Raw genomic sequence first — 25,796 nt, 5'->3', positions numbered from 1 at the left:
GTCAAGTATATTAACCCTTTAATGACTATACTGTATTACCCATTGATGTTCCCATCATTCTTTCACACAGAATGTTGTTGATTAGATAGTAAAACTATTAAATATTTGACCTTTTTTTTTTTGTTCTTTTTTCGCTTTATACAATTTCTTGTATTAGGAATTTGTTCATTTTCGCATATCCCTTGGAGTGCAGGGTCAGCCATTGTACAGCGCCCCTGGAGCAATTACAGGTTAAGGGTCTTGCTCAAGGGCCTAGCAGTTTTGGCAGTGACAGGGATTTGAACCGGCAACATTCTGGATACCAGCACAGATCCTTAACCTCAGAGCCACCACTTCGCCTCCAACCTCGTAATGTTTCAATGCTCATACTGATATGTGATGGAAACTACATTTGTATAAAAAAGATTTTTTTTTAAATTATTGGAATAATAGCACATTTCACAAAACACTTTTGACGAACAGTGCAATAAGCAGTGTATTAGGAAAGACCAGTCTTGGGCAGAATATTCCAAAAATGTATATACTGAATATACAGTTTTTCATATATTCAGATGTGCATTCTGATTAAATACCCAAAATGTGTATCTTATTCTGATTTATTTTTGAATACTTTTCAAATGCTTTCTGGAATGGATATATAGTATAATTCATAGAAATGGTATAACAAGTTAAACAGATTTAAATTAAATTTTGACATGAAAACAAGCTTTAATTTCACATAAAACTTATGGTGTGTTTTTACTGTTTGTCAAAAACAAAGGAAACCAACTTTTTCAGGGAACTTTTATTAATAACAGTTGAATATTTGAAAACAATTAAAATAATGAATGTAGCTCAGAGTGTGTCTTAGTCATTTTGCATGGGTGTTTAAGTTCAAGATAGCATGCTTAACATTGTGTAACTATGGCATACCTGCTCAAATAAAGTCCTCCACATATCACCATTCAAATCCCCTTTTAACTTTATTGCCCTTTTCAAGCTGCAATTAGACTTAAGAGGCTAGAGAAAAGCCAAGCAAAATGACACCTTTTATTGGCTAACTAAAAAGAATACAATATGCAAGCTTTCGAGGCAACTCAGGCCCCTTCTTCAGGCAAGATGTAATACAGAGACTGGAGTTCCCTGTGTTTATATACACACTCTAGGACAAGAAACAACATTGGTAAATCTTTAAATGAGAAATTTTAAATGTAAAAAATTAATAGATTCATTCAGGCTAGGGTTAATTTAACAAGAGAGAAAAGAACAATGTATTGTCAAGATCTCTGGATAAAATAACTGTCCAACAAAGTCTTTTGAAGTTTGTAATGAGTTTTTTCAAAACAATTTGGATCTGTAGACAGGTTGTCTGTCATTCTGAGAGATGTAAACAATCCTCATATCTGGCCATAAAACTCTTGTCTCTATTCAATCCATGCTGTAATGTATTAAATTTTAGCATGAGTTTAACTTCCCATTCTTTTCTCTCTTGCTGTGTTTTGAAGTTGCCCATAAGCACTGTGACTTTAAAGTCCCTCTCACAATGTCCATGGCCGTTGAAGAGGCTAAAAACCAAACAGAATAGAATCAGCAGTGTGTTACAAAACATTTTACATTTCGCTGCATCTAGAGCACTGCTGCTTAAAACAACAAACAACTACTTGACTGCTACTGGTTAAAGCACAAATACATACAAAGTAACAACAAACACTTTTAGAAAACCGGTTAAAGGAGAACAAGATTTTTCAAATATTTTAGCACACCTAAAAAGCAAACAGAAAACCTGAGACAAAAACAAAAAACAAGAGAGAGAGAAAAAGAGCACATGCACCAGGCTTCCTAATATGAAACATTTAGAACAAAAACTCCCAATGCTTGAACATTAAATTAACCAGTTGCACACACAACACAAGTTGTGAACGAATGAGTCTCAAGGTGAACAATGCAACAATAAGTGTTGTGGAGAAACTGATTGAATCTATGGAACCAGAGAGCCGACTGCACATGATTTTTTTGTAGGAGATGTAGTTTAAAAGTATTTAGTCTAAAAAGTATTCAGTTTTAAATTTACTAAAGTAACTGTATGTCTGCATACATCTTTAGAAATGTACCACAAGCTGAATCCTGAATATTTACTTTTGTATTATGAATACGTAACGCTAGTACTTGTATTCCATACAGCAAAACCCGAGGAAAGATGTTATTTAATTTCTACAACTTTTAATGAAACCCATGTTTATATGTTTCTCTGACACCATGCTGTGAAGTGAGAGTGTATTAGCTTACTACACTATATGCTGCTTTTTTAATGCCTCATGACATTGGAAGTTGCCGTTATCCCATCAGTAATTGTAGTTATACAACTTTTACAAATTGCAGTTTGGTGTTTTTCTTCTGCTTTAAAATTCAAAAAGTAATAAGCTATTATACTTGGTACAACCATACTGTTTTGAACTCCTCTATCCCTGTATTATCAGCATTTACATTGAAATATGTAGTTCCATGTTAGATTGCTGACATTTACATTTATCATGTAGATTATGTATCTCAGCCATTTCTATTGGCTGCTGCACCACTTCAAGTGCTTGAAATATGAAAAATAATCGATTGCTCTGAAAGCGTTTTGTCCCACAAGATGTTCAGGAACAAATAAGGAAGAAAAAGAGAGCAAAGTTGTTGTTTTTTTTATTTTTTTGAAGTCTCACTCCTGCATGCTCACTAAGATTGCACAGGTGGTGAACCAGCTAAGGGTAGGGAAGACTGCAGGGATCTATGGTGTCCATGGAGAACTTCTCCAGGCTGGTGGTAAGGCTGTCCTTCTGCCATTGCAAGCAATCTTTGCTTCTATTTGGGAGATGGCCATCATTCCAACTGGAAAACAAGACTTGTCATCCCTATATGGAAAGGGAAGGGTGTTCGCCTGGATTGTGGCAACTACAGGGGGACAACACTGCTCTTGGTTCCAGGTAAGGTGCTAGCTTGGTCATCCTCCATAGGATCCATGATTAATTGCTCACCTACCAGAGCAGTCTACCATCAACCGCATCCTGGCACAGGGTTGCCATCGAGTGAAAACACAAATATCAGAAGAGTTTCTTTGCAGCCTTTCTCGATTTTTGTAAAGCATTCTATTCAATTGATCAAGCCTCCCAAAGTTGCTGGATGTTATGGCCAGTCTGTACCCTTGTACTGTGAGTGATGTGCAGAGTGGAGGCAGATCTTCTGTGTTTTTCCCAGTTGATTCTGGTGTTCATCAGGGGTGTATTCTTGCTTCTACCCTATTCAATGCATGCTTGGACTGGGTGTTGGGCAGGGTTGTCGGGTCCAGCAGCAGTGGGGCATCTGTTGGTGAAGAGAAATTCACTGATCTTGACTTTGCCAACGATGATGTGATCTTCACGGAGTAAATGGAGGATCTGATTGGTGCTTTCGAGAGACTGAGCGGGGATTTTGAGTGTTTGGGCTTGCAAGTTTCTTGGATAAAAACCAAGATCCAGGCCTTTAATGACCTCTTAGACATAGCCATCAGCATCGTGCCTGTTTACGGAGAGAATGTGTACTATGTTGAAAGGTTTACATACCTCGGCAGAGATATTCATATTCATGTCTTTAGTGACTAACTGTGGAGTTAGTAGAGACTACAAATTGGGAGAGCACGGGGTGTCATGAGGTTGCTGGAAAGGGGTGTGTGGCACTCCCAATATATATGCAAAAGAACAGTGGTCCAACTCTTTAGAGTCTTAGTTCTTCCTGTTTTGCTATATGGTTGCGAGACATGGATGCTATCTAGTGACTTAACATGAAGTCTGCACTCCTTCAGTACAGTGTCTCTTTGGAGAATTCTTCAGTACTGCTGATTTGACTTTCTGTTGCTCTTAGAATCCAAAAGAGGCACATTACCTGCATTGTGAGAGCGTCAGTCATGGCACTACATCCATGTGGCACAATTCCCCAAGGGTAATCCGACTCGCAGGATCCTCATTGCACAGGACCCGAGGAGATGATCCAGGCCAAGGGGATGCCCACGTAACACCTGGCTGTGGCAGATAGATGGTCATTTCCAGAGGGAGGAACTGGACAATGTGTCTGACTGGGGTGTTGCCAATCGGAATCCTAACGTGTTTCGTCATGTGGTGGGTGCAGCAATTCGTCGTACCAGTGCATGCTCACCAGCTTGACCTGACCTGACTAAGTCGTTAACTGTAAAGTTCAGGTAAAGTCACAAGTCTTTATATTTTGATTAAGTTGAGTCACAAGTCATAAAAATTGTGACTCGAGTCAACTTGAGTCCAAGTCACTTGACTCATGTCCCCACCTCTGGTTTAAGAACTGTTTCACATGGTTAGCTTGTGTTCATCCTCACAAAATTACATCATCGAAGTAGTTTGGAAACCAATGCAGGATTGTGGTAAACATCATTTGAAAAGCAGATGGACAAGTGCTAACCCATATGTGACCAGTGTGGCACACGGCTGGGGGTGGCACCCAGCCGGGATGCCCAGGAAGACAGGAGGAGGCAGACCATGAGGGGGCGACCGCCCTGGTCCCTTTGGGGACCACGGGTACAGAGCCGGGAAGCTCAACCCTGTAGGGGCCCGTGGTCACCGCCAGGGGGCACCCCCATGCCTGGAGAACCCTGGACCCCAGCACTTCCTGGTGTGGTGGAAGACGAGTGGGGACACCCGGAGTGCTTCTGGGTACGCAGCCGGCACTTCCGCCACACTGGGGCGTGTTGGTGGGAGACTGCCAGAGCACACCTGGAGCATATCCGGGTCCTCATAAAAGGGGCCGCCTCCCTCCGCAAGATGGCTGGAATTGGGTGGAAGTTGGATGAGGTCTTGGAGGAGAGACAGGAGGCGGCCTGAAGAAGAGAGGCATTGTTTGGTTTGGCCTGGACTTTGGGGGAGTTTGGGGTTGTGTGGCATTTAGGAATGTACAAAGTAGTGTAAATAAACGTGTGTTGGGAAAGAAAATGATGTCTGCCTGTCTGTGTCCGGGCTGTTCCCCACAGTGGCATCCCAGATGGGACTCTCTGCCTGGTTCAAGGCAGGGACCCCAGAAAAATAATTTTGTGTCTGGGCTGGTTCCCACAGCAGGCAGAACCTGAGCAACCGTTCATAAGCAATAAATACTGTGTCAGATCACAGCTGTTTTCATGCAGGAAAAGCAGAAATTATGCATTTTCTAAATCGATTCTGGAGAAGACTGTTGGTCTTCTCAGCAGTTAATCAATGTGAGGATAAGGATAGCTGTCTGTAATGATAGATTTATTAAGCTTTTGCAGGTTGATGCAGGTGACACACATACAAGTACCAGATAGATAGATAGATAGATAGATAGATAGATAGATAGATAGATAGATAGATAGATAGATAGATAGATAGATAGATAGATAGATAGATAGATAGATAGATAGATAGATAGATAGATAGATAGATAGATACTTTATTAATCCCAATGGGAAATTCACAGTCTTCTTTTTTAGAACCACAATATGTCAGACCTGTCAAAAGGCATTATCTCTTTCAATAATTCCTGTTTGAAGAAGGTGATTTGGCTCTGTACTGACATTATTTTGAACCAACACTGGTAAATTACATATTTTTTTCACAGTGGACTGCCAGAGTCTAACACTCTGTCATCCCAGGGTAACTGCAGAATATAATAGAATAGAAAGCCTTTATTGTCATTATAAACAAAATTATGAATGCCACTTCAGCTGAGTACAAAAAAGCAAATGGCACTCCTTTTGTGAAAAAAACTACAACATACAATACACACAAGAAGAACAACATAAAAATGATAAATATAAAATAAATATAAAAGAGGTAATGGAGCTATAGAAAGGCACAACACAGGAGTAGAATTTGTGGTAGCAGAAAGTAAGAAAATGTTGTCATTAAAGCACAAATTTAGATTCTATTAAATCCATGCCCAGGAAAGCAGTACAAGATTATACTATAAAAAGACTGATGTACCATCACCTTTAGACAAAGTTACAGATATGCAGCTAAGCACAGGGAGTGCTGAATGTGAGTAAGTCACTAACTTAACTGAAGATGGCAGTAAAGGATCTTTAAAGTATGCATTGTAAACACATTTATACCAAATAGATACTGATGATCCAGGATTTACTGTTAGATCCAGACATGCTGTAGCCACTGACATTTTCATGATGACAATGCAATGGATTCTATCAGATGCTGAATGGTCACTTAAGCAAATAATCTTAAGCAATTTCCTGCAAAGAGCATACTGTATATGCAAAAAACAGCAGACTCAAGCACAGTGACCACACTTTTTACACTTAGCAGAAACAGAAGGAATGTTTTTTGTTGTTTATGAGGAGCTTAGTAGACCTGTAGCAGTAACAAACATGGACAGAGGCTGCAGGAGGTGCAACAGCTTTAAACTGTGAAGACTCAAAAGGAGGCATTGACATTTAAAGGGGATTGCAGTAACATAGACAATCAGCATCAGAAAGAAGTTTAGTTTGTAAATTTGTGCCCGCACTACTCTATCTCCAGAAATACATTTTGCCTGCTCTTAAGCAGTGCCAGTTTGTTTAAGAAACATAATAGCTTTATCTAATGTCAAGCTGACTTCTAAAAGTAAAATTCCACATATATGATGACTAGCCACATTTTTCACTAATTGATCTTGTAACTTTAAATCCAATTCAGTTTCAAACTCACATTTAGCTGTTAAGTCTCATAGAGCAGCAACATAGTGTGAAAACATTTCATTAACAGACTGAACAGGTTTTCTAAAAGCATGCTTCTCAGCAACATTTCTCCAAGTAGCAAAGTTAGCTTGTAAAGCTATAGTGGCATCTTCCTTCGTCGTAACTTCATTCTAGAGTATACTGTATAAAATAGTCTCTGATCTTCAGATCCCAGACAATGAAGGAGAAGTGCATTTTTTCATGTTTCTAGCCATTCATCTCCTGATGCTTCAACAACCAACATGTAATTTTTAAATATCTTCAGCTATATGTCGAACGATATAGTGGGCCCACCTGGATTTGGCAAAAATGGTGGAGGAAAAGGAATAGTTGCAACAGCCATAGTAGTCCAGAAAAAATGTGTAAGTAACTCACCACAAGTTTGGTAAGCTGTCTGGTGGTAGAATGAAAAGACTCAATGTCCAAAGAGTTAAAGATTTATTCCAATTAAACCAAACACACAGTTGTTAACATAAACACTCCTAATGCCATGTTCCTTTCCTTCTTCTCTCTCTCTCTCTCTCTAACTCTCTAGTACATCTCCTGTAGCTTTCCTCAATTCTCCCCTAGTGACAAATGATATACATTATAAAGTACATAAAACATGTAAACTTATTATTCACTATTAAATATACAGTATATAAAGCTTAGGGGTTGTGCAGCAAATGCTTGAGCAACTGACAATATTATGTTCACTCTGCTCTACATGAGAAAAGGTGTGTTTTGTGAGGTCCCATATTAAAAACTGCAAGAAAAGACAAACTTCAGGTAACCAGAAATTGGTAGGTAATAAAGTTTATGGCAGTTATTTTAAATAAACATATACAAAAAAGAAAAAAATAAAATTTCTATAAAATTAATATAACAGGCAACTGGAGTTACTTAGAGAAACTCATACTTTTAAATGCATATTTACTGAAATATTTAGGCAACTAATAAAAATAAAACTTATTTTTTCACTCACTAAAAGTTTTGAAAATCATTTTCTAGATTTTGTAAATAAAATCAACTAAGTTAGAGTAGAACTGATATTCTGAAATTCTTCATTGTCATCTGAAATAGCATCTGCACAACTTCTAATGAGTGAAATGTGGCTCTTGTGAAACTGTGGTTGCATTTCCTCAGCCCCCTTATTGACTTTGAATTTGATTTATTCTCCTTGACTTGTTTTCATTATACTGCCCTTTTTCCATGCTTCCATTTGGACACAAAGGTAAATAGACCTAATTTGTGAAAATAAGAGTTAAATACACACAGCTAATCTTGAATTCTGTCCTTTACTAAGAGTTGTGAAATTTTTGGTCTCCTGAGAAGAAAGGCACATAACTAATTAACCGTTGAAGTATATAAACACAGTGAAACAAAGGCTGCAGTAACAATGATCAACAACAAGGGTGTTTCATTTTTTACATTTTATTCACTTGTAAACAATGGACATAATTAATCTGGAGGCTCAGCAAAGTAAGCAATATTGCTATGTGTTTAATAAGTCTTGCCTTAAAGAAATATGGGCACCTGAAGTCTCTGTGATTCTTTATATTTTCTCAGCATGTTCTGTTCTGCTTACAGTCTTTGGAAACTTTCTGGTAATCATTTCCTTTTCTCACTTCAGACAGCTCCATACACCAAGCAACCTGCTTGTTTTATCACTGGCAGTGGCTGACTTTTTTATTGGAGGATTTTCAATGCCTTTTGAACTGATAAAACTTATTGAAAATTGTTGGTATTTTGGGGATACATTTTGTTTTCTGCATTCCTTTTTCAGTTTTTTGCTTACCTCTGTTTCTGTTAGTAATTTAGTATTAATAGCTTTTGACAGATATATTGCTGTGTGTGATCCATTTTTTTATTCAGCTAAAATAACAATTCCTATTACAGGGATTTTTATTGCTAGTAGTTGGGGCTCATCCTTTGCATATACATGGGCACTAGTATATTTTAAAGGAGTCATATTTACATATGAAACCATCAATGGCTGTCTAAGAGACTGTGGTGGATTGTATTCAGAGGTGTGGGGTTTAGTGGATCTCTTTGCCACATTTATTCTGCCCTGTTCTCTAATGGTAAGTCTGTATGTAAAAGTTTTTATAGTTGCCAGAAGACATTTAAAAGTAATTAATTCAGCATCTGAACAAATTAATAAAACTAACAAAAATCAGGGTAACATATCTAAAAAGTCAGAGAGAAAAGCTGCAAAAACTTTAGGAATTGTAATATCTGTTTATCTTCTTTGTTGGGTACCTTACTATTTATGTATAATTATTAACTCATATACTCAAATTCAAGTGCCATTTGCAGTGTATAGTATTTTTACAAGTGTAGTTTGTTTTAACTCAGGAATGAATCCAATCATTTATGCTTTGTTTTATCCTTGGTTTCAGAAGTCACTGAAACTAATTATAACATGTCGGGTGTGCAGCCCTGCTTCATCCCTGACCAGAATGTTCCCAGAAAACTAAGACTAATTTAAAAAGCCTCCTTATTTACTTAATGTCTTAAAATGCTGAAACAATTAATTATATAATTGGAGTTATGTATGAACTTACTTTCTGAAATGACTGTAACACAGTAGCTCATCTTGTGTAATATTTTAAAGGTATACTTAGAGATAGTGAAATTTAACCTTAGGTATTACCATCAAATTGCATATAACATTTTAATCAATTTACTTCTGGATTATAGCATATCTTTCTATTTTTAACATTACTTGTTAGAAATTCTTAAAGTTTTACAGTGTGCCCTGTGCCTGCATTTTTTTTATTATTTTTATAGGTTTTTTTTTTTTATAACATTATGCATCATAACTAGAGGAGTTGCTATATCACCAGAAGAAAATATCTATGCTGACTTCAGGTGTAATTCTGATATTTTATGTATGCACATTCACATTTAATTTAGATCTAAATATGCTTTTTCACGTCTTTTCTTTGGCTAAACAGTGACTTGGGTTAAGCAGGTTTAAGAATGTTATACAATGATATACTGAATAGAACAGGGGCATGAAACTTAGTTTTATTGAGGTCCAAAAGTAACGCTTTATATATACTGTATACAGTACCCAGCGCAGGCCGGTATGTGTCAACAAATAACTAGCACCTCTGTTAGCTTACAAACAAAACACTCAGGAGCATTTCCATTTGTCACAATTGTATGTCATTCTTTACTTCTCTCTTCAAACTGTCTTCTTTCTTTTTCACCTTTTTATTCTTTTGGACTTTGAACTATGTGAGTATTTTTGCTGGTTACTGTATCTGGTGTGATTAAATATTGCAGTATCCTTACCAGACATACACACAATCCTACTAAAGCTGCACAGTATGACAATACTGTACACTTTGCTCTCAAAAGACACAGAAACAAAAATTAATGCATACATCCAAAAACTGCTACAATGTCCACTAGGATGAAAAAGGATAAGGAAACAAACTTGGTAAAAGGGAAGTAGTAGAAAATAACCTGAACTTGAAGAAAATAACAAAAGAAGGACACTCAGCATAAGGAGCACCACTGTGAAGTCAAGTGCATTGCATCCAAAGATTTGGAAAAGACCACCTGTAAAAGAGCTTGTGTTGTGGTCATCACATAAAGTCAAATAAGAGTGGTAGTCTGGACACAGGCAAGAAATTGTAGCCAAAGCAAAGTACACCTGTTTACACATACATTAACATGTGTCACTGTCACATGCCCCTTGACACCAATTAAAAAATAGGTGTAAATACACTGATGATGGATCACACAGCGCACATTTGGAGTCGGAAAATAATAACAGTCACTTTTAATAGTAGAGGAAACACAAAAAAGCAAAAAGCATTTTTTATCCACATGTAAACAATATCAACAGAAAAGACAAAAGAATTGTGTAGGGAGGTGACAGTAAACACGTAAGTTGCAGCAGGGTAGTCAACCCTTATATCTGTGCAGTTTTAAAAATGAGTGGAGTAGCAGAAGATGTGTGTGTGTGTCTAGCTACTATCTCCTTTATGAGGATAATGCAAAAAAAATAAAAACACTAAAGTTCTTTAGGGCAGTGTGATATATCACTCCTTTTTACCATTGATCATCACAGGCCATATGCAACATGTTTAGTATATTGATGATATTGGACACATTAAAAATGTCCAAAGGCTGGGTACAACTTGGAGATTTTGAGTTTGACATCCAAGAAATAAAAGAATAAATCAGAGTATAAAGTGCAATGAATCTCTATACTGCCCGAGGAGTATTACTAAATATTGGTTAATTCATTATTGAAAGGTTGCTCTTATTGTATAACTTAAAAACATACTTGGCTATTATTTTGAAACACCCAATGCAAGATAGATTATAAGAAGAGTATTAGAAATTTTGTACATTAAAAAAAACTGCTTATATACTTTTTAAAATTAATGTTATCAAGTCTAAATGCAAAAAAAAAAAATCTCCCACTTTTGATAGATGCCGCCTGGTCTACAGTATTGCCAGTTATATAAGCACATACCTCTTTCCTGATCAGTTTACAAGCATAAGTCTGATTCTGTTTGATTCAGAATTTATACTCTGAGAACAACTGTTTGCTGCTCTTGTCCAGGAAATTTCCAGGGTGGAAAACAGAGGAATAAATATACTGTGCTGCAAATCACAGCTACAACTGTCCATCTCACCCTGCATAGACATTAAAAGGATAAAGAACACTTTGTGTTTTACATGCATATTACAGTATCACATTTGTTTCTAGACAGAAATCATAGACCATGTGAATACCCATCTTGAGCATATATTTATATGGAATGTATACACTTTAGTGATATAGAAGCAGCCTATTTATATCTTTAGATCCCAGTTTGTCTGGCCCTGATAAAAGGGGAGTAGTCCCAAAATGTGTTGGCTTGGCCTTGATGGATAGGATATTTATCGTGAATATTATTGTTTCATTGATTTTTGCAATTTTAATATTTAACACCACAAAACTAAGAACTGGCTATCTAATTTCTCTATGTTTTAAAAATGTGTTACAATTAAGAACCCATTGTGCTCAAGTAAATCATATAAAAAAGAGTGGAGCTTAGGTAATTGAGAATTGTAATGTTTAATATGTGAACATTTTTGAAAAATGATCTACTGTTCTTTGTTTTGAATTTGTACATACTGTAATTGTGGCTGGTCTGGTACATATCTGATGTCATGAAAATGTTCATTATGATCTATATTCTATAAACTGTACTCTGGCATAGCTGTTTAATCTTGACTTGTAACCAATGGCCTTAACTTCTTATATAATAAAATTCTTTAGGAAAAGCAAAGTGGGAGAGCGAATGAACCTAGAAAGCTGAAAAACCCATCACAAGACTACTGCATACTGATTTTTCTTCTGTTTTAGTTAAGAAACTGATAAATTATGTTTGGACTGTAGCTTGGTGAGCTGGATTCTAGACCTTTTAACAAATAGAATGCAGTGAGCGATGACTGTTGTTTTTCTGATATCCTAATTTCTTCCACTGGAAACATGCTTTCTGTCTTCTCTTCTGTTTATCATATTAATGCATGACTGCAGGAGTTCAAATATAGACAAGCATTTCTTAAAATTCATGGATGACTCTGTTTTTGTAAGTCATCTGCAAGATAATGAGGATAGTAATGGACCTGTTGTTGATGAGTCTGTTCAATGGTGTAATCGTTCCTTTTTACAACTAAATAAGTTTAAGACCAAGAATATGCCTATAGCATATGGACCTAAATAGTATGACATCAACATTTAATCAACATTTGGAGAAACATCTGAGGATCCATTTGTATGGCTTTCAATTTGCTGAATGTATGTAAAGTTCTTCACAATCTAGTGCTCTTTTGATTATGAATATGGTTATAAAATGTCATTTGTTAGTACTCAGTGTCAGTCATGTTGCATGTGAACTTGGCAACAAAGCCTGATGTGATTAAGCTGGCACTTCTTGTAAAGGATTTGATCAATTTGAATAGTGGAAATACCCCCTGCAGAAAATTTTACTTTTCACATGGAATCTGAGATGAGTCTCATTACAGAAGTTAACTGGAATTGATAATGGGACATGCAGGATTGTGAGGCAAGTTTTACCTGTCAATTAAGATTAAGTTTATTACAATCATTCTGGATGCATCTCTTATTTCACATTTTCAGGTTATGGGATTTGCAATGATAGGTTTGCTGTTAGTTAAATAGCAATTAATCTCCAAAGTTTACATATGAAAACCTAACTACTGGCTATAGACAGATTATTTTCTAGAGGTCTACTTCCTTAAGCATTGTAAATGACCGTAAGTCAAGCGACCTCAAATATTACAATAAACTATAATTCATTTATCCCATAAGGACAAAATTAGTCTTTTAAACTAAAAACAATATTTTGAAGTCAGATTTATGGTCCATGTTCACTTTCCATTGTTGGTTAGGAGATATGAGGCTATAATAGATCTTATTGAGTAATGAAGATGAATGTTTGTGTAAACTCATAGCCAAGTAAAATGTGTAGATGGGGGAGGTTTTTCTCATTTAACACAAATTTACAGCTAAAAGGAAAGAAATTTTAAAAAATTAGGGAGAAAAATAAAGAAAAAAACGTTTTAGGTATAAAATGAAAGAAGAATACTGTCTATTTAAATAAAAGGAGTCTAGTCAATAAAAATCCAAAGGAATTGAATATGAAAAGAAGAAGATAGAATTTACACATGTTGAGAAAAACAAACAAACAAAAGAGAAAATTAGGGATTGCTATTGTTATATTAAGGTATTAACCATTAATTAATTTGTTTACAAGTTTGGTTTTCTCTTGATTTAATTACCTTGGATGAGAAATATTTACTGCTTTTGACTCCGAAATAAAAACTAGAAGAATTTCCCTAAAAAAATATACAAATATCTGCCAAATGAAAATGGTTAATTAATAAAGTATCAATTTAGCAATAATTTTGCATTTTTTTCTTTCCGGGGTGTGACAATTTGATAACTCAACCAAAGAATGAATTGCCCATTATACCACCAGTCTTACATTATGTCCACAACACAAAATATTTTACTTAATCCATTTTAGAATCATTTCTGATATTAACAGTTAATATTAACTTGAATTAACTTTGTAACCTCATTTAATTTTCCAATAGCTATCTTTCACATTTACTGTGACCTTTTTCTTTTGTAATGTCCTCTACCTTTATTCACCTTTTCAATGGATTATATGTCTAATCTGCATATGTTCACACAACAAGGTACTACTGGTACAGTTGATATAAAAAGGAGCCTCTCTTGGAGGGTGGCATCACATTCTGACCTAGGGTTTGGAGAAGACAGAACTCTGACCTGTTTGTTATTTACTGTTAAGGCTGAACAAAGCCATTTTATTTTCTGTTTTATTATACTTTCAAAACTATGCTCAGGTATATACAACTCAAACTGACTCTGCTCAGATGACCTCCGTTTTTTCTAATGGCTATCTTTTTTTAGTCATCCTGACATTTCATCAGAATTTATTCATTTATCCTGTGAGGCAGACAAGTTGTCCTTTTTTGTGGCCTTTTCTATGGTTTTATTTATGGTTATCTGTGTTGCTGCTCACCTCCATCAATATTAAATGTTTGATCACTATACTGTTATTGTTCATTTATCTGCATTTGGCTGCTGAAATTTATCCAACCAGCAGCTACAATAGTGAACTTTTTCTTTGCATCCAAACATAACATATCATTTATTTGGTGCTGATAGACACTGGTATAAAATCCTACCAATGGATAGAACGATTCTTTCATCCGATTGAATATCCCAGCACAGACTAATATAGAATATCCAGGACGGGGTGAGCAGACATGTCTGACTGACGTCTCCAGGATTCTGACTGTCTCTGACTATGTCTTTAACTTTTTCTGTTATAATTGACAGTGACCTCTCCAGAGATTTATGTTTTCCAGGGATTCTCCTGACTGGAGTTTTTGTTTTCCTCTCCACAGATGTCAACTGGCCGTAGATCAGCAGTTAATTAATGTAAGCATAGTGCTGGGCTCCATTTTTGTTAATCAGTTTCAAACTACTTTGTGTCTTTATATAATTAGTTAAGTTTGTATTTGCATTTTACCTGAGCACTTGTCATGGTGCTTTGCACTTGAAACCAATGAAGAGTTGTTGTGGGGTACAAAATCTGAACATTTTGGTTTATATTTCCATTATATTTTGTTCAAGACAACAGGTGAACTTCATTCAGGACAAATCAAAGCATGTCTTCTTCCCAGTTATACTTCACATTTAAAACAGCTGTTCCAACAAAGAAAGGAAGACATGCTGGTGGCTCAGGCTATTAATTACTTTATAACCTGAGAAGGGATGGACATCTAATTGTTTTACAGCCAGGGAAAGGAAGACATAGCGACACGTCAGGCAACATCAAAAAAAGATTTATTGTTTGGGAAAACGGACAGTGAATGAATTCATCATATTAACAGCCAGCCAATCAGAATATCTAATAATCACTTCTTGCAAAACCCCCCGGTAGAATTTTAGACTAAATATGCCTTGTCTGAGGAGCGATATAGTAAGAAAGGAGGGCCGAAGAAAGAGGGACGAAGACATCAGAAGAAAACAGAGCGATTGCAACATGAAGCTGTTTCCATCTGATTGTCAGAAAAGCATCATGAACGACTACGAGTGCTAGATCACAAGCCGTCTGTGACATTCATCCTTGTCATCTTTACTTTTTCGTAAGCTTTTTTTAAAGACTTTTTTTTATATTATTCTTTTTTTCCACTGGTATTATTATTATTCCTGTAATAAATACCATGCTGCTTTTAACTTTCTATGCTTTGTCTTAATGTATAGAGTGATTGAAGTAATACTGTAGATTTCTTTGAGCACCTGGTACAGCCAGAGATTTGCCATTACCTCTGTGCTGCGAGGTTTATTAAGGCTGCGAGTGAGAGTTCCACCCAATAGTAGGGAACAGTATGTAAAGTAAGGCATTCTTGGCTGATAAATGGCCTATAGTCAAGAGTTCTGAGCCTTTGTATGTTTAAATGTATTCTTGTAGACCAAAAGTAATATATGGTTCTGAGATATCATTAAAACATCATATGTTGTTCGTGCCAATTATAAGTAAGTCTCTAAAAATGCTGAGAGAGTGACAGGCTGTGTTATTCCTAAGGCACTTGTGTGGTTTAAAGTGCTAGAGGTTAACCAGCGTGTGTGTGGTATTCATGGGGCACTGTTGTGATTAGGGTTCTGTGTGTATTCGTATAGCTATGTATGCATTTGTTAATCTTAAAGTGCAACAGTACACCAACCCAGTAACGAACTTGATGAGTACACTTACCCTTGAAAAAAACAAGTAAAGGGTAAGTAGAGGAAAATACTATGATAATACAAGAGTGCTATACAAAAATTAACTGAATTGAAAACTGAAACGAACCTTGTTATAACAGAAAACACAAAACTGAAACCCCCTGCTTACACAGATTGCATTATTGCTCTTGGCAAATGTCTGCCTCTGGGCAGAAGACTTTGGACATAGTTTGGGCTCAAATAGTACCACATAAAGTAGGATCAATCAGGGCCAAAGAAGATCAATGACTTTCATATAATGATCACTATTTGAAACAGGATGGTATCTGGCATTATTTTCCTTGTATATCAAACTAAAAACAGGCTTCTACCAGGTTATGAATAACTGCCTTACAAAAATTTAAATAAACAAAGAAGATAATACTCCTTTTCATCATACAAAACATAATGAAACTGAATTTTCACAGTTACTAAACCATTTCTGTAAAGATTTCCAAATGATTGTCAGTACCGCTGACACCTGATTATCTTTACAGTCATTCCAGGTCAACTCACTGCAACCTGTGAAAGAGAGGAAGGTTTGATGTTTGGAACATAGCTGGATATCTGAAGCAGGACTGGATAATGATGACAAACTATCACAGTCTCAGTCATTCTTAAAATGTAACATGTGTTCCTCACATGCCTTCCTATATTATTTTTAGCATTTAGGCTTATGGGAGAAACTCAAAAAAGACTAAAAGGCCATTCTTTTGAATGTGAAACTTGAAGTGATAAAATGTGTTTTAAAAATGAATTAGTTTTGTAAAGTGTGGGGAGCCTATATTCTCCAGTTGTATTTACAATTTCCCTGAGGAGGTGACTCTTTAATTATATATTTCTTTTAGATGGAAAATATAAAAAATGAATGGTTATTGGGTGGTGCAGTGGTAGCACTCCTGCTTTGCAGTAAGGAGATCAGAGCTCATGTCCCAGATCCTCCATGTGTGGTGTATGCATGTTCTCCCTTTATCTGTGTGCATTTCTTCTGGATGCTCTGGTTTCTAAGACATGCAGTTTAGGAGAATTGGTGATCCTAAATTGGACCTTGTGTGTGAATAGGGTGTGTGTGTGAGTGTTTGCTCTGTGTTTGCAATAGAATGGAGCCCTGTCCAGGCTTTGTTCCTGCCTTGCAACCTATGCTAGCTGAGACAGGCTCCAGCAGACCCCCATGACCCTGTTCAGGACTAAGCAGGTTACACAATGACTGACTGTACTGTTACTTAGAATAGAATAGAACGATGGACGAGCGGTAGAAGGTCAGTAGCAGGTTGGAGTCCAGGTTGTGCTTTCTGAGGACCCTCAGGAAGTGTAACCGCTGCTGAGCCTTCTTGATGACTGCTGTGATGTTGTCTGTCCAGGAGATGTCAGCGGAGATAAGGACGCCAAGAAACCGGAAGGTATGGACCCTCTTCACACACTCGCCGTTGATGTAAAGGGGGGCTAGGTCGGTGCTGTGCCTCCTGAAGTCCACAATGATCTCCTTGGTTTTCCTGGTGTTCAGAGCCAGATTGTTCTTTGAACACCAGGCTGCCAACTTCAGGACCTCCTCTCTGTAAGCTGCCTCTTCTCCCTTTGAGATGAGTCCGACCACTGTGGTGTCATCAGCAAACTTGATGATGATGTTGTTGTTGTGGGCCGGACTGCAGTTGTGGGTGTAGAGACAGTACAGAAGGGGGCTCAGCACACAGCCTTGTGGGGTACCGGTGTTCAGTGTGCGAATGGAGGAGTGATGGGGTCCGAGTCTCACAGTCTGGAGCCAGTTGGTAAGAAAGTCTTTTATCCAGACACATGTGAGAGGGGGGAGGCCAAGAGTGACCAGTTTGTTGATGAGAATGTCAGGAATGATTGTATTAAAAGCTGAGCTGTAATCCACAAACAGCATCCGGACGTAGCTCTGCTGCTGCTCCAGAATGCTCAGCACAGAGTGGAGAGGTACAGCAATGGCGTCTTCTGTGGATCTGTTTGTGCGATATGCAAATTGGTAGGGATCAAAGTCTTGGGGGAGATAGTCCTTGATGTGCTGGAGAACCAGTCTCTCGAAGCACTTCATGATTACTGGAGTTTGGACCACAGGGCGATAATCATTTAGGCTGGTGATGGGAGACTTCTTCGGCACTGGAATGATTGTGGCTGATTTAAGGAAGGATGGAATGACTGCCTGGGCTAGGGAGAGGTTGAAGATTTTGGTAAAGATAAAGGGTAGCTGGTGGGTACACTACCAGGCACTCCATCTGTGCCGGCAGCCTTCTTGGGGTTCACTGCCAGGAATACCCGTCTGACATCGTGCCCCTTTACAGTGAGTGGAGTAGTGCAGGAACCCAGCGAGGGTGGGAGCAGGGCTGGAGCAGGTGAGTGCTGCTGTTGTGATGAGGATTCAAAGCGAGCAAAGAAGCAGTTTAGCTCCTCTGCTAGCGGCGCACTCAGATCTCCTGTTGTTGCATCACAGCCTCTGTAGTTTGTGATGTTTTGTATTCCCTGCCACACCTCCCGTGTATTGTGGCTGGACAGGTCGGACTCTATACTCCTTTTATGGTCCGTCTTGGCTTTTTTAATTCCACTTTTCAGAGCGGCTCAGGCAGCCCTGTACAGAGCTCTGTCACCTGACCTGAAGGCAGCGTTGTGGTCTCTGAGGAGTGTACGGACCTGGCTGGTCATCCAGGGTTTCTGGTTTGGGAAAACCCGAATGTTTTTGTCCACAGTCACATTCCCGATGCAGAACCTGATATAGTCCAGTACCGTTCCTGTGAATGTTTCCAGCTCTTGGTGTTCAAATATGTCCCAGTCCGTCTGTTCGAAGCAGTCCTGTAGTTTAGAGAGTGCATTTTCAGGCCAGGTTTTAACAGTCTTTATGGTGGGCCTAGCACTGCGTCTGAGGGGGGTGTAGGCTGGGGAGAGCAGGAGAGAAAGATGGTCGGACTGTCCGAGTTCGGGGAGGGGTATGGCTCTGTACGCGTGCTTGAGATAAACCAAAAAAAAATTCCATTCTCAAAAGTGAGTTCATTTTAGATAATTTGGTGTTTCGTATTGATGAATTTCATTTTGCCATGAAGCAAAATTAATCTTATACAAGATTTTGTATTCTTTCAAATACTTTAAAGAAGCTTGGCTATTGGATTTGCAGAGTTGTTATAAAAAATACATTCTCATATTTAACAAATAACTATGTTCACAGTATTTGCTTTATATTGCTGCTATGCATGACAATTGGGAATATGCCCATTATTATTCTAAAGAGAATAATCCTTTTATTATTCGTTTGGTGCTATTGACTTTGATTGTAGAATTAAGGCTTTAGTACCTTGCAGAAACTTAATCAGGATTATTCAACAGGACCTCAAACAATTTTACATCATCTTTGAAATTTATGACCTCATGTCCCTTGACACCCTTCTAAAATGTATATATATACATTAGTTAGGGTGCAGTACCAATTACAACACAGTATAGATTCTGCAAGAGCAAGTGCATTTCAGCTTGTATTATTTTAAACAAAATAATATCAAAAGAATTAATTCATCTTCAAGTTCAGCGAAGTATGCAGTATTGCTACCCTTCTGTTAACAGGTCTTGCGTTAAAGAAATGTGGGCATCTGAAGTTTCTGTGGTTCTTTATACTTTCTCAATATCTGCTGTTTTGATTACTGTCCTTGGAAATCTAGTGGTAATCGTTTCTTTTTCTCATTTTAAGCAGCTTCACACACCGAGCAACCTCCTTGTTCTTTCTTTGGCTGTGGCTGACTTTTTTGTGGGGATTTTCTCTATGCCTTTAAAACTTCTAGCAATAATTGAAAGTTGTTGGTATTTTGGAGACATGCTATGTTTTATTCATACTTTTATCAGTTTTCTGCTCACCTCTGTTTCTCTTAGTAATTTAGTATTTATTGCTATTGACCGATATGTTGCTGTCTGTGATCCTTTGCTTTATTCAGCTAAAATAACAATTCCTCTTGTTGGAATTTTTATTTTATGCAGTTGGGTGTCATCTGTTGTTTACACCTGGGCAATATTGTATTTTAAGGGTATGATATTCACATATGAAACTGAAAATAGTTGTATAGGTGACTGTGGAGCTATGTATACAGAATTATGGACAATGGTGGATCTCCTTGCCACATTTATTCTACCCTGCTCTGTTATGATATGTTTATATACAAAGATTTTTATAGTTGCTAAAAGGCATTTGAAAATAATTAATGCTCTCTCTCGGGAAATGCATAGAACTCAAAAGAATCATAGCAACATATCTAAAAGGTCAGAGAGGAAAGCAGCAAAAACACTAGGTATTGTAATATCTGTTTTCCTTCTGTGTTGGGTACCTTATTACTTTTGCATAATTATAAATTCATACACTATGACTGTGGTGCCAATGGAAATATTTAGTATTTTTACATGTATAGTTTACTTCAATTCAGGAATGAATCCAATTATATATGCTTTATTTTATCCCTGGTTTCAGAAGTCTCTGAAACTCATTATCACTTTCAAAATATGTAGCCCTGCTTCATCCCTGATTAGCATGTTTGCAGAAAAAAAATGAACCTAATACTAATGCATCTTGTTGATTTGTATCTGTAATTGTGCTGAATTATATGACATTCATATTTTCAAGTTAACTATCAGGGCAAAAACAGGCAATATTTTCAAAATAATCCACTGTATAATTGATATTATAGAATTGAATGGTTGCTTAATTTAACACCTGACTTATACAGTAGTTCCAGGTACATATGTTATATGTCATATTTGTCCTATGTAAAGCATTTGTTTTTTGTTATCAACATAAATATTTGTTTGAAGAAATGTATAAATACATTATTATTTACAGACTACAGTGTTTTTGTTATTAAATAATGACATTGTTAACTATACATTCTTGAAGTGTAATTACTTTTGTGCTTTGAAAATATTAGAATTTAAATTAGTGTACAAACATTTTCTTATCTGTCTAGATTATTTTTCCAAGGGAGCAGCATACATAATACTACAAATTAACAGGTACAATTTACATAAAATGTATATTTATCATATTTATGCTTACTCGACTGTTCTGTATACATCCAACTGCATTATCCTTCCAGTTTTCTTAATATCTTTTTTCATTAAAGTTAATTGTTTTCTAACTTGATGTCAAGGTATTTCTGTTCCCATTCCATTCATCTGCAGATGTTTAAGGAGTCCAGGCCTGTAAGGCAGCAGCTTGTAGTTCATACTACATATACTTCTCAATGGCAGAGGGGCAGTGTGATAAGTGGTCTGTAGAGCTGTGCTGATTTTAAATAATAAAATTGTACCCCGTTAGGTGCAGGTTTCATTCGGGCGTGGCTGTGTGCAGGTATGATTCACTTGGTGGTTAAGTGCTATATTTTGGCCGATCGCGCTGCACACACATCCGGAGGCAGGAGTGATTGGTCAGGAACCTCGGTAGTGATAGAAAAATTCAATAATGCATTTTTATTTAAAAAATTATGCAACCTTTTCTGCTTATCAACTTTCTACTGTATAGTTAACATAATCCCAAGACATCTAGTTTAAAAAGCTGCATGCGTATAATAAGAGATTGGTTTGTAGTTGTCATGGTGCTGTACATTTGGGTGATTAAGATTTACTGGTTTTGAACTCTGCTTCTTTTCTGCTGAACATTGGTGACCTGTGTTATATTTTTGTTCATGATTTGAAATAAGACTGGTACAAAATCAGTGGAAGACATTTAAGGAGGGGCTGCTAAAAACAGAAAGTAACTTTGTGTCAGCATATGTTAATTATGTACCATGTTGCAGACACAGTAATCATGTGCAAGTCAAGTTAATACCCTACTGACTTTACAGTCAGTAATCAAACTTACACAGAGATTTTCACAAAAGTCTCAACTCAACTAGAAGAACAATGTAAAGAGGTGACTAGCTGTAAATAATAAGGGCACAAAATCATTCATTCTGGCATTATTTTACAAAAGGATTAGATTTTCTTTCCAAAATCTAAGTACCAGTAATTTCAATGTGGCATCTCTGGAAACAAATGTGTAGATATCTTCTTGTGGTAGAAGCAATATCAATAAATAAAAAACTTGGGTCAGTCATTTTATAAAGAACCAAAAAACCACTCACCAATACCAAAAAAACAAAGCAATTGTTTACATCTACTTCATTATTAACTTGTTAAAGAATTAAATGCAAAAAGCTAATCTTATAAAAAACATGCTATTTATTAAATAAGTACAGTGTACATTATAGTTATAGCATTATGTGGTATCTTAATTTTCATCCTTTTCATTGGGTTTAATTATTTTCTTTTTCTTTGCTCTATTTCATCCACGTGGAAGCTTGTTAAAATATCTTTTTGTAAACACTAGTGGACATAGCATCAAAATACACAGAAACATGGCAAGATAAAGTAGTACACCATGCATTTTTCGTACAACTCATAAAGACAAACATGTTTGCTGTCCAAGTCCCTCTGCAATGATTCAACTGATATACTTTATTACAGTTTTAATAATAATGTGAAATTTGAGTATATTTAGATTTGATATACTTTATTACAGTTTTCCCCAATTATTAAAATACTATATCTTGAAGAGTCAGCTAGATAACCATTTGCTTTCATTCAGTCTTGAAAATTATCATACTATACTCAGAATTACAAACTGAGTTCCTGTTGTTAGTGTCGTATCACAAAATGGTTGCAACATTTGAGCAGGTCTTCAAACACAAACCCCATTGGGTTGCAGCTGCAGTCCGTATGTAACTGGTTCACTGATTATCACAAGTTCTCCATTTCATTCTTGGCAGCATTTTCCCCATTTCTCAACCCCATAGAAGAATTCTTTTCAGCATGGCAGTGGAAGGTGTATGACCAGAATCCTTACCACACAGGGAATCTTGTGTGGGTCATTCAGGAAGCCTGTGGGGATATCAGTTTAGAGTACGTCAAAGCCTTGAGGAGACACAGCCAACCATATTTCCCTCGCTGCCTTAGAAGAACAAACATCTTGCTGTGACGGTGTGGGTTGGCTCCATGCTACCAGGTTCTCTTGACCCCGCTACCGCTGATACGTAACAAAGGCATGAGACTAACAAATGAGCACATTTACACATAGCAAGGGGTAGGTACAAAGTCAAAACAAACAGTGTTCCTAATAAATAGTGCAGTTAAAAATCTGCGTAAATAAATAATCCATAAAACAGGAGCAAATCCCACACAGTTAAAATATCTACAAAAGCTGTTCAGTAAAAACAAAGTTAAAATCCATGGCAGGTGAAAACTGTGCAGTTAAAAAATGTGCAGTTAAACATGTGTGAGCCCTGGTGCTTCCTTCTTGACACAAACATCTCCCGACTCACCCTCAGCACATCAATCAGCACAGGGAAGGGGGGAAGAGGTCCCTCCCACAGGCACAAACACCCCTCAATCCAGGCTCTTGACAAGACTGCCTCCTTCGGTGCATCTGGCGTGCCAATATTATAATAATAAAAATAATACATTTTATTTATACAAGGCGCCTTTCTGAGAACTCAAGGACACCGAACAAACAATAAATAAATAAATAAAAGACACAATTATAAACAACTTAAAACATTAGAAAATCTAAAAAAAATGAAAACCAAACAAAACCACTGCAATCATAAAGAAAAAGCCATTTTAAACAAATGCATTTTTTTAAGTTTACATTTGAAGGATGAATATGATTTGATATTTCTAAGCTTGGTAGGTAATGAATTCCAGAGCTTGGGAGCAGAACGGCTGAATGCTCTGCTCCCCATGGTGGTTAGACGGGCAAGGGACAGTCAGATGGATGGAGGAAGAGGATCTAAGGTTACGGGAGGGAATGGCAACATGAAGAAGGTCAGACAGATATGGAGGGGCGAGGTTATGAATGGCCTTAAATGTTAATAGCAGAATATGAATATGAACCTCATCTCACACCCATCATCCCCCCAATCTTACACAGGAGCCCACTGTGAGGAATTGGGTTACTCCAGCTACTCGTAATGCTCACCCGCGTTTTTTCTCTTAAGCCCCCCTAGTGCCTCCGTCCTCTACTCTTGTTAGGACTCTTCTTCCTGGATGCTTGCCTCCAACTTCTGGCACTGGCTCAGCCACTTCCTGCCACCTCCGTTCTTACTTCATTTATTTCAACCTCTGTCTTTCTTTGTAATGCTCCTCCTCTAATGAACATTCATTCTTTTCCTCTTGATGTTTTTTTTTCCCCTTTTACCTTGACAGCTCCCTTTTTATCATTTTCCGTAGGCTTAGCACCTCAAATGTGAACTGCGGAAAGCCAATGAAGCAATTAAGACAGAACATACCTTCGCATGCAGACCGGCTCCCTCTCAATCACCACACTGATCGAGCTGACCTTTTAATTGTTTTTTTTTATCTAAAACGGACCAAGTATTTAGCCACCTTTAGCTTTATATAGCTTTAGCTGCTATACCACACTTGTGTGACTTGGATGAGGCTTTAAGACATGATGCTGATAAATAATGTCTGTAATGTGTAGTATTTGGCAGACATTATTCATCAGCTTCATGTACATTTACTTGCAGGGGGGTATTTTCCGTACGTCGCTTAAATCATCTGAGATTAGATGCCTGATCTTGGATGAGTTAATGCCGGTGAAACTCATCCGGGATAAGTCGGTTTTTCAAACGCAACCATGTAGGAGATTAGTCTAGCTGGATCTAATCATCCGAGATGAATGCGTGTGCCCATGCTGAATGAAAAGCCCATATATATTGAGTCTAGAAAACATGATCAGCAAGTCTTTGATACAACAACATGACGAAAGAACGGGTGCATTTTTTTTCACACAAGCTATGTGTGTGTGTGTGTGTGTGTGTGTGTGTGTGTGTGGGTGGGTGTTAGTTAGTTAGTTACTCAAAGGATTTCAAGATTTAATATGCACAAGGGGTAACACTGCAAAAGCAGACTAAACTAGAAAAGACGGCTGGCAAAAAGTGGCAGACAAATTAAACGCGTGTGCATTGTACCAACTGAAAGCAGCGTTTCATTTCCTATGTGTCAGATTAATTATCTATATATATAAAGGAGAGTTGGGATCCGAGAGACTGTGTTTGTGTAGGGATGGAGAGTTAAGGCGGGTGTTGGAGTCACGTGATCATCTCCCCTTCCATTCACCTCATTTCATTCACTTCATTTCGCTCCGAGCTGAGCTCTGCAGCTGGCGCGGTCTTGCAGTTCTTTTCCCATAGTGTTTAGTCCTTTCTCCTTTACTGATTTACTGTTTAGTAGACGCGGTGCTTACTGAATAGTATTTTTTCCTTTAGTGTTTCTACTTAGTGTTTCTTAGTGTTTAGTAGACGCGGTGTGCGAAAGGAGAGTTGGGATCCGAGAGACTGTGTTTGTGGAGGGATGGAGAGTTAAGGCAGGTGGGGGAGTCACGTGATCATCTCCCCTCCCATTCACCTGATTTCATTCACTTCATTCCGCTCCGAGCTGAGCTCCAAAGCTGACACGGTCTTGCAGTTCTTTTTCCATAGTGTTTAGTTGTTTCTCCTTTACTGATTTACTGTTTAGTAGATGCGCTACTTACTGAATAGAATTTTTTCCTTTGTTTCTACTTAGTGTTTCTTAGTGTTTAGTAGACGCGGTGTGCTGGTGTTCCCGGCGGTATTGCAGTTTACTGTTACTTTCTACTTCATTTTTGTACTTTAGTGTTTAGTAGACTTTTACTTTATCTCATTTAGTGTTGTTCCCGGCGGTGTTGCCGTTTTTTACTGTTAGTGTCTACTTAGTGTTTGTGTTTAGTGTTATGGA

At 37.3% G+C, this 25,796-nt stretch overlaps 2 protein-coding genes across 2 annotated transcripts; both read left to right on the top strand.

Moving 5' to 3' along the window:
- The first annotated feature begins 8,133 nt into the window (after positions 1-8,133).
- Positions 8,134-9,162, top strand: LOC114642038 (trace amine-associated receptor 13c-like). Its single transcript, XM_028791033.1, has one exon. The coding sequence runs from the start codon at positions 8,134-8,136 to the stop codon at positions 9,160-9,162; it is 1,029 nt and encodes a 342-aa protein (XP_028646866.1).
- A 10,392-nt stretch (positions 9,163-19,554) lies between these two features.
- On the top strand, positions 19,555-20,579 carry LOC114642037 (trace amine-associated receptor 13c-like). The gene has a single exon (XM_028791032.2). It carries the CDS (start codon positions 19,555-19,557, stop codon positions 20,554-20,556), a length of 1,002 nt encoding a protein of 333 aa, XP_028646865.1. The 3' UTR covers positions 20,557-20,579.
- The last annotated feature ends 5,217 nt before the right edge of the window (positions 20,580-25,796 follow it).

This window comes from Erpetoichthys calabaricus, chromosome 3, assembly GCF_900747795.2.
Source record: "Erpetoichthys calabaricus chromosome 3, fErpCal1.3, whole genome shotgun sequence".
Taxonomy (NCBI): Eukaryota; Metazoa; Chordata; class Cladistia; order Polypteriformes; family Polypteridae; genus Erpetoichthys; species Erpetoichthys calabaricus.
The sequence above is the reverse complement of the archived record's forward strand: the minus strand, read 5'-3'. Positions and strand labels throughout refer to the sequence as shown.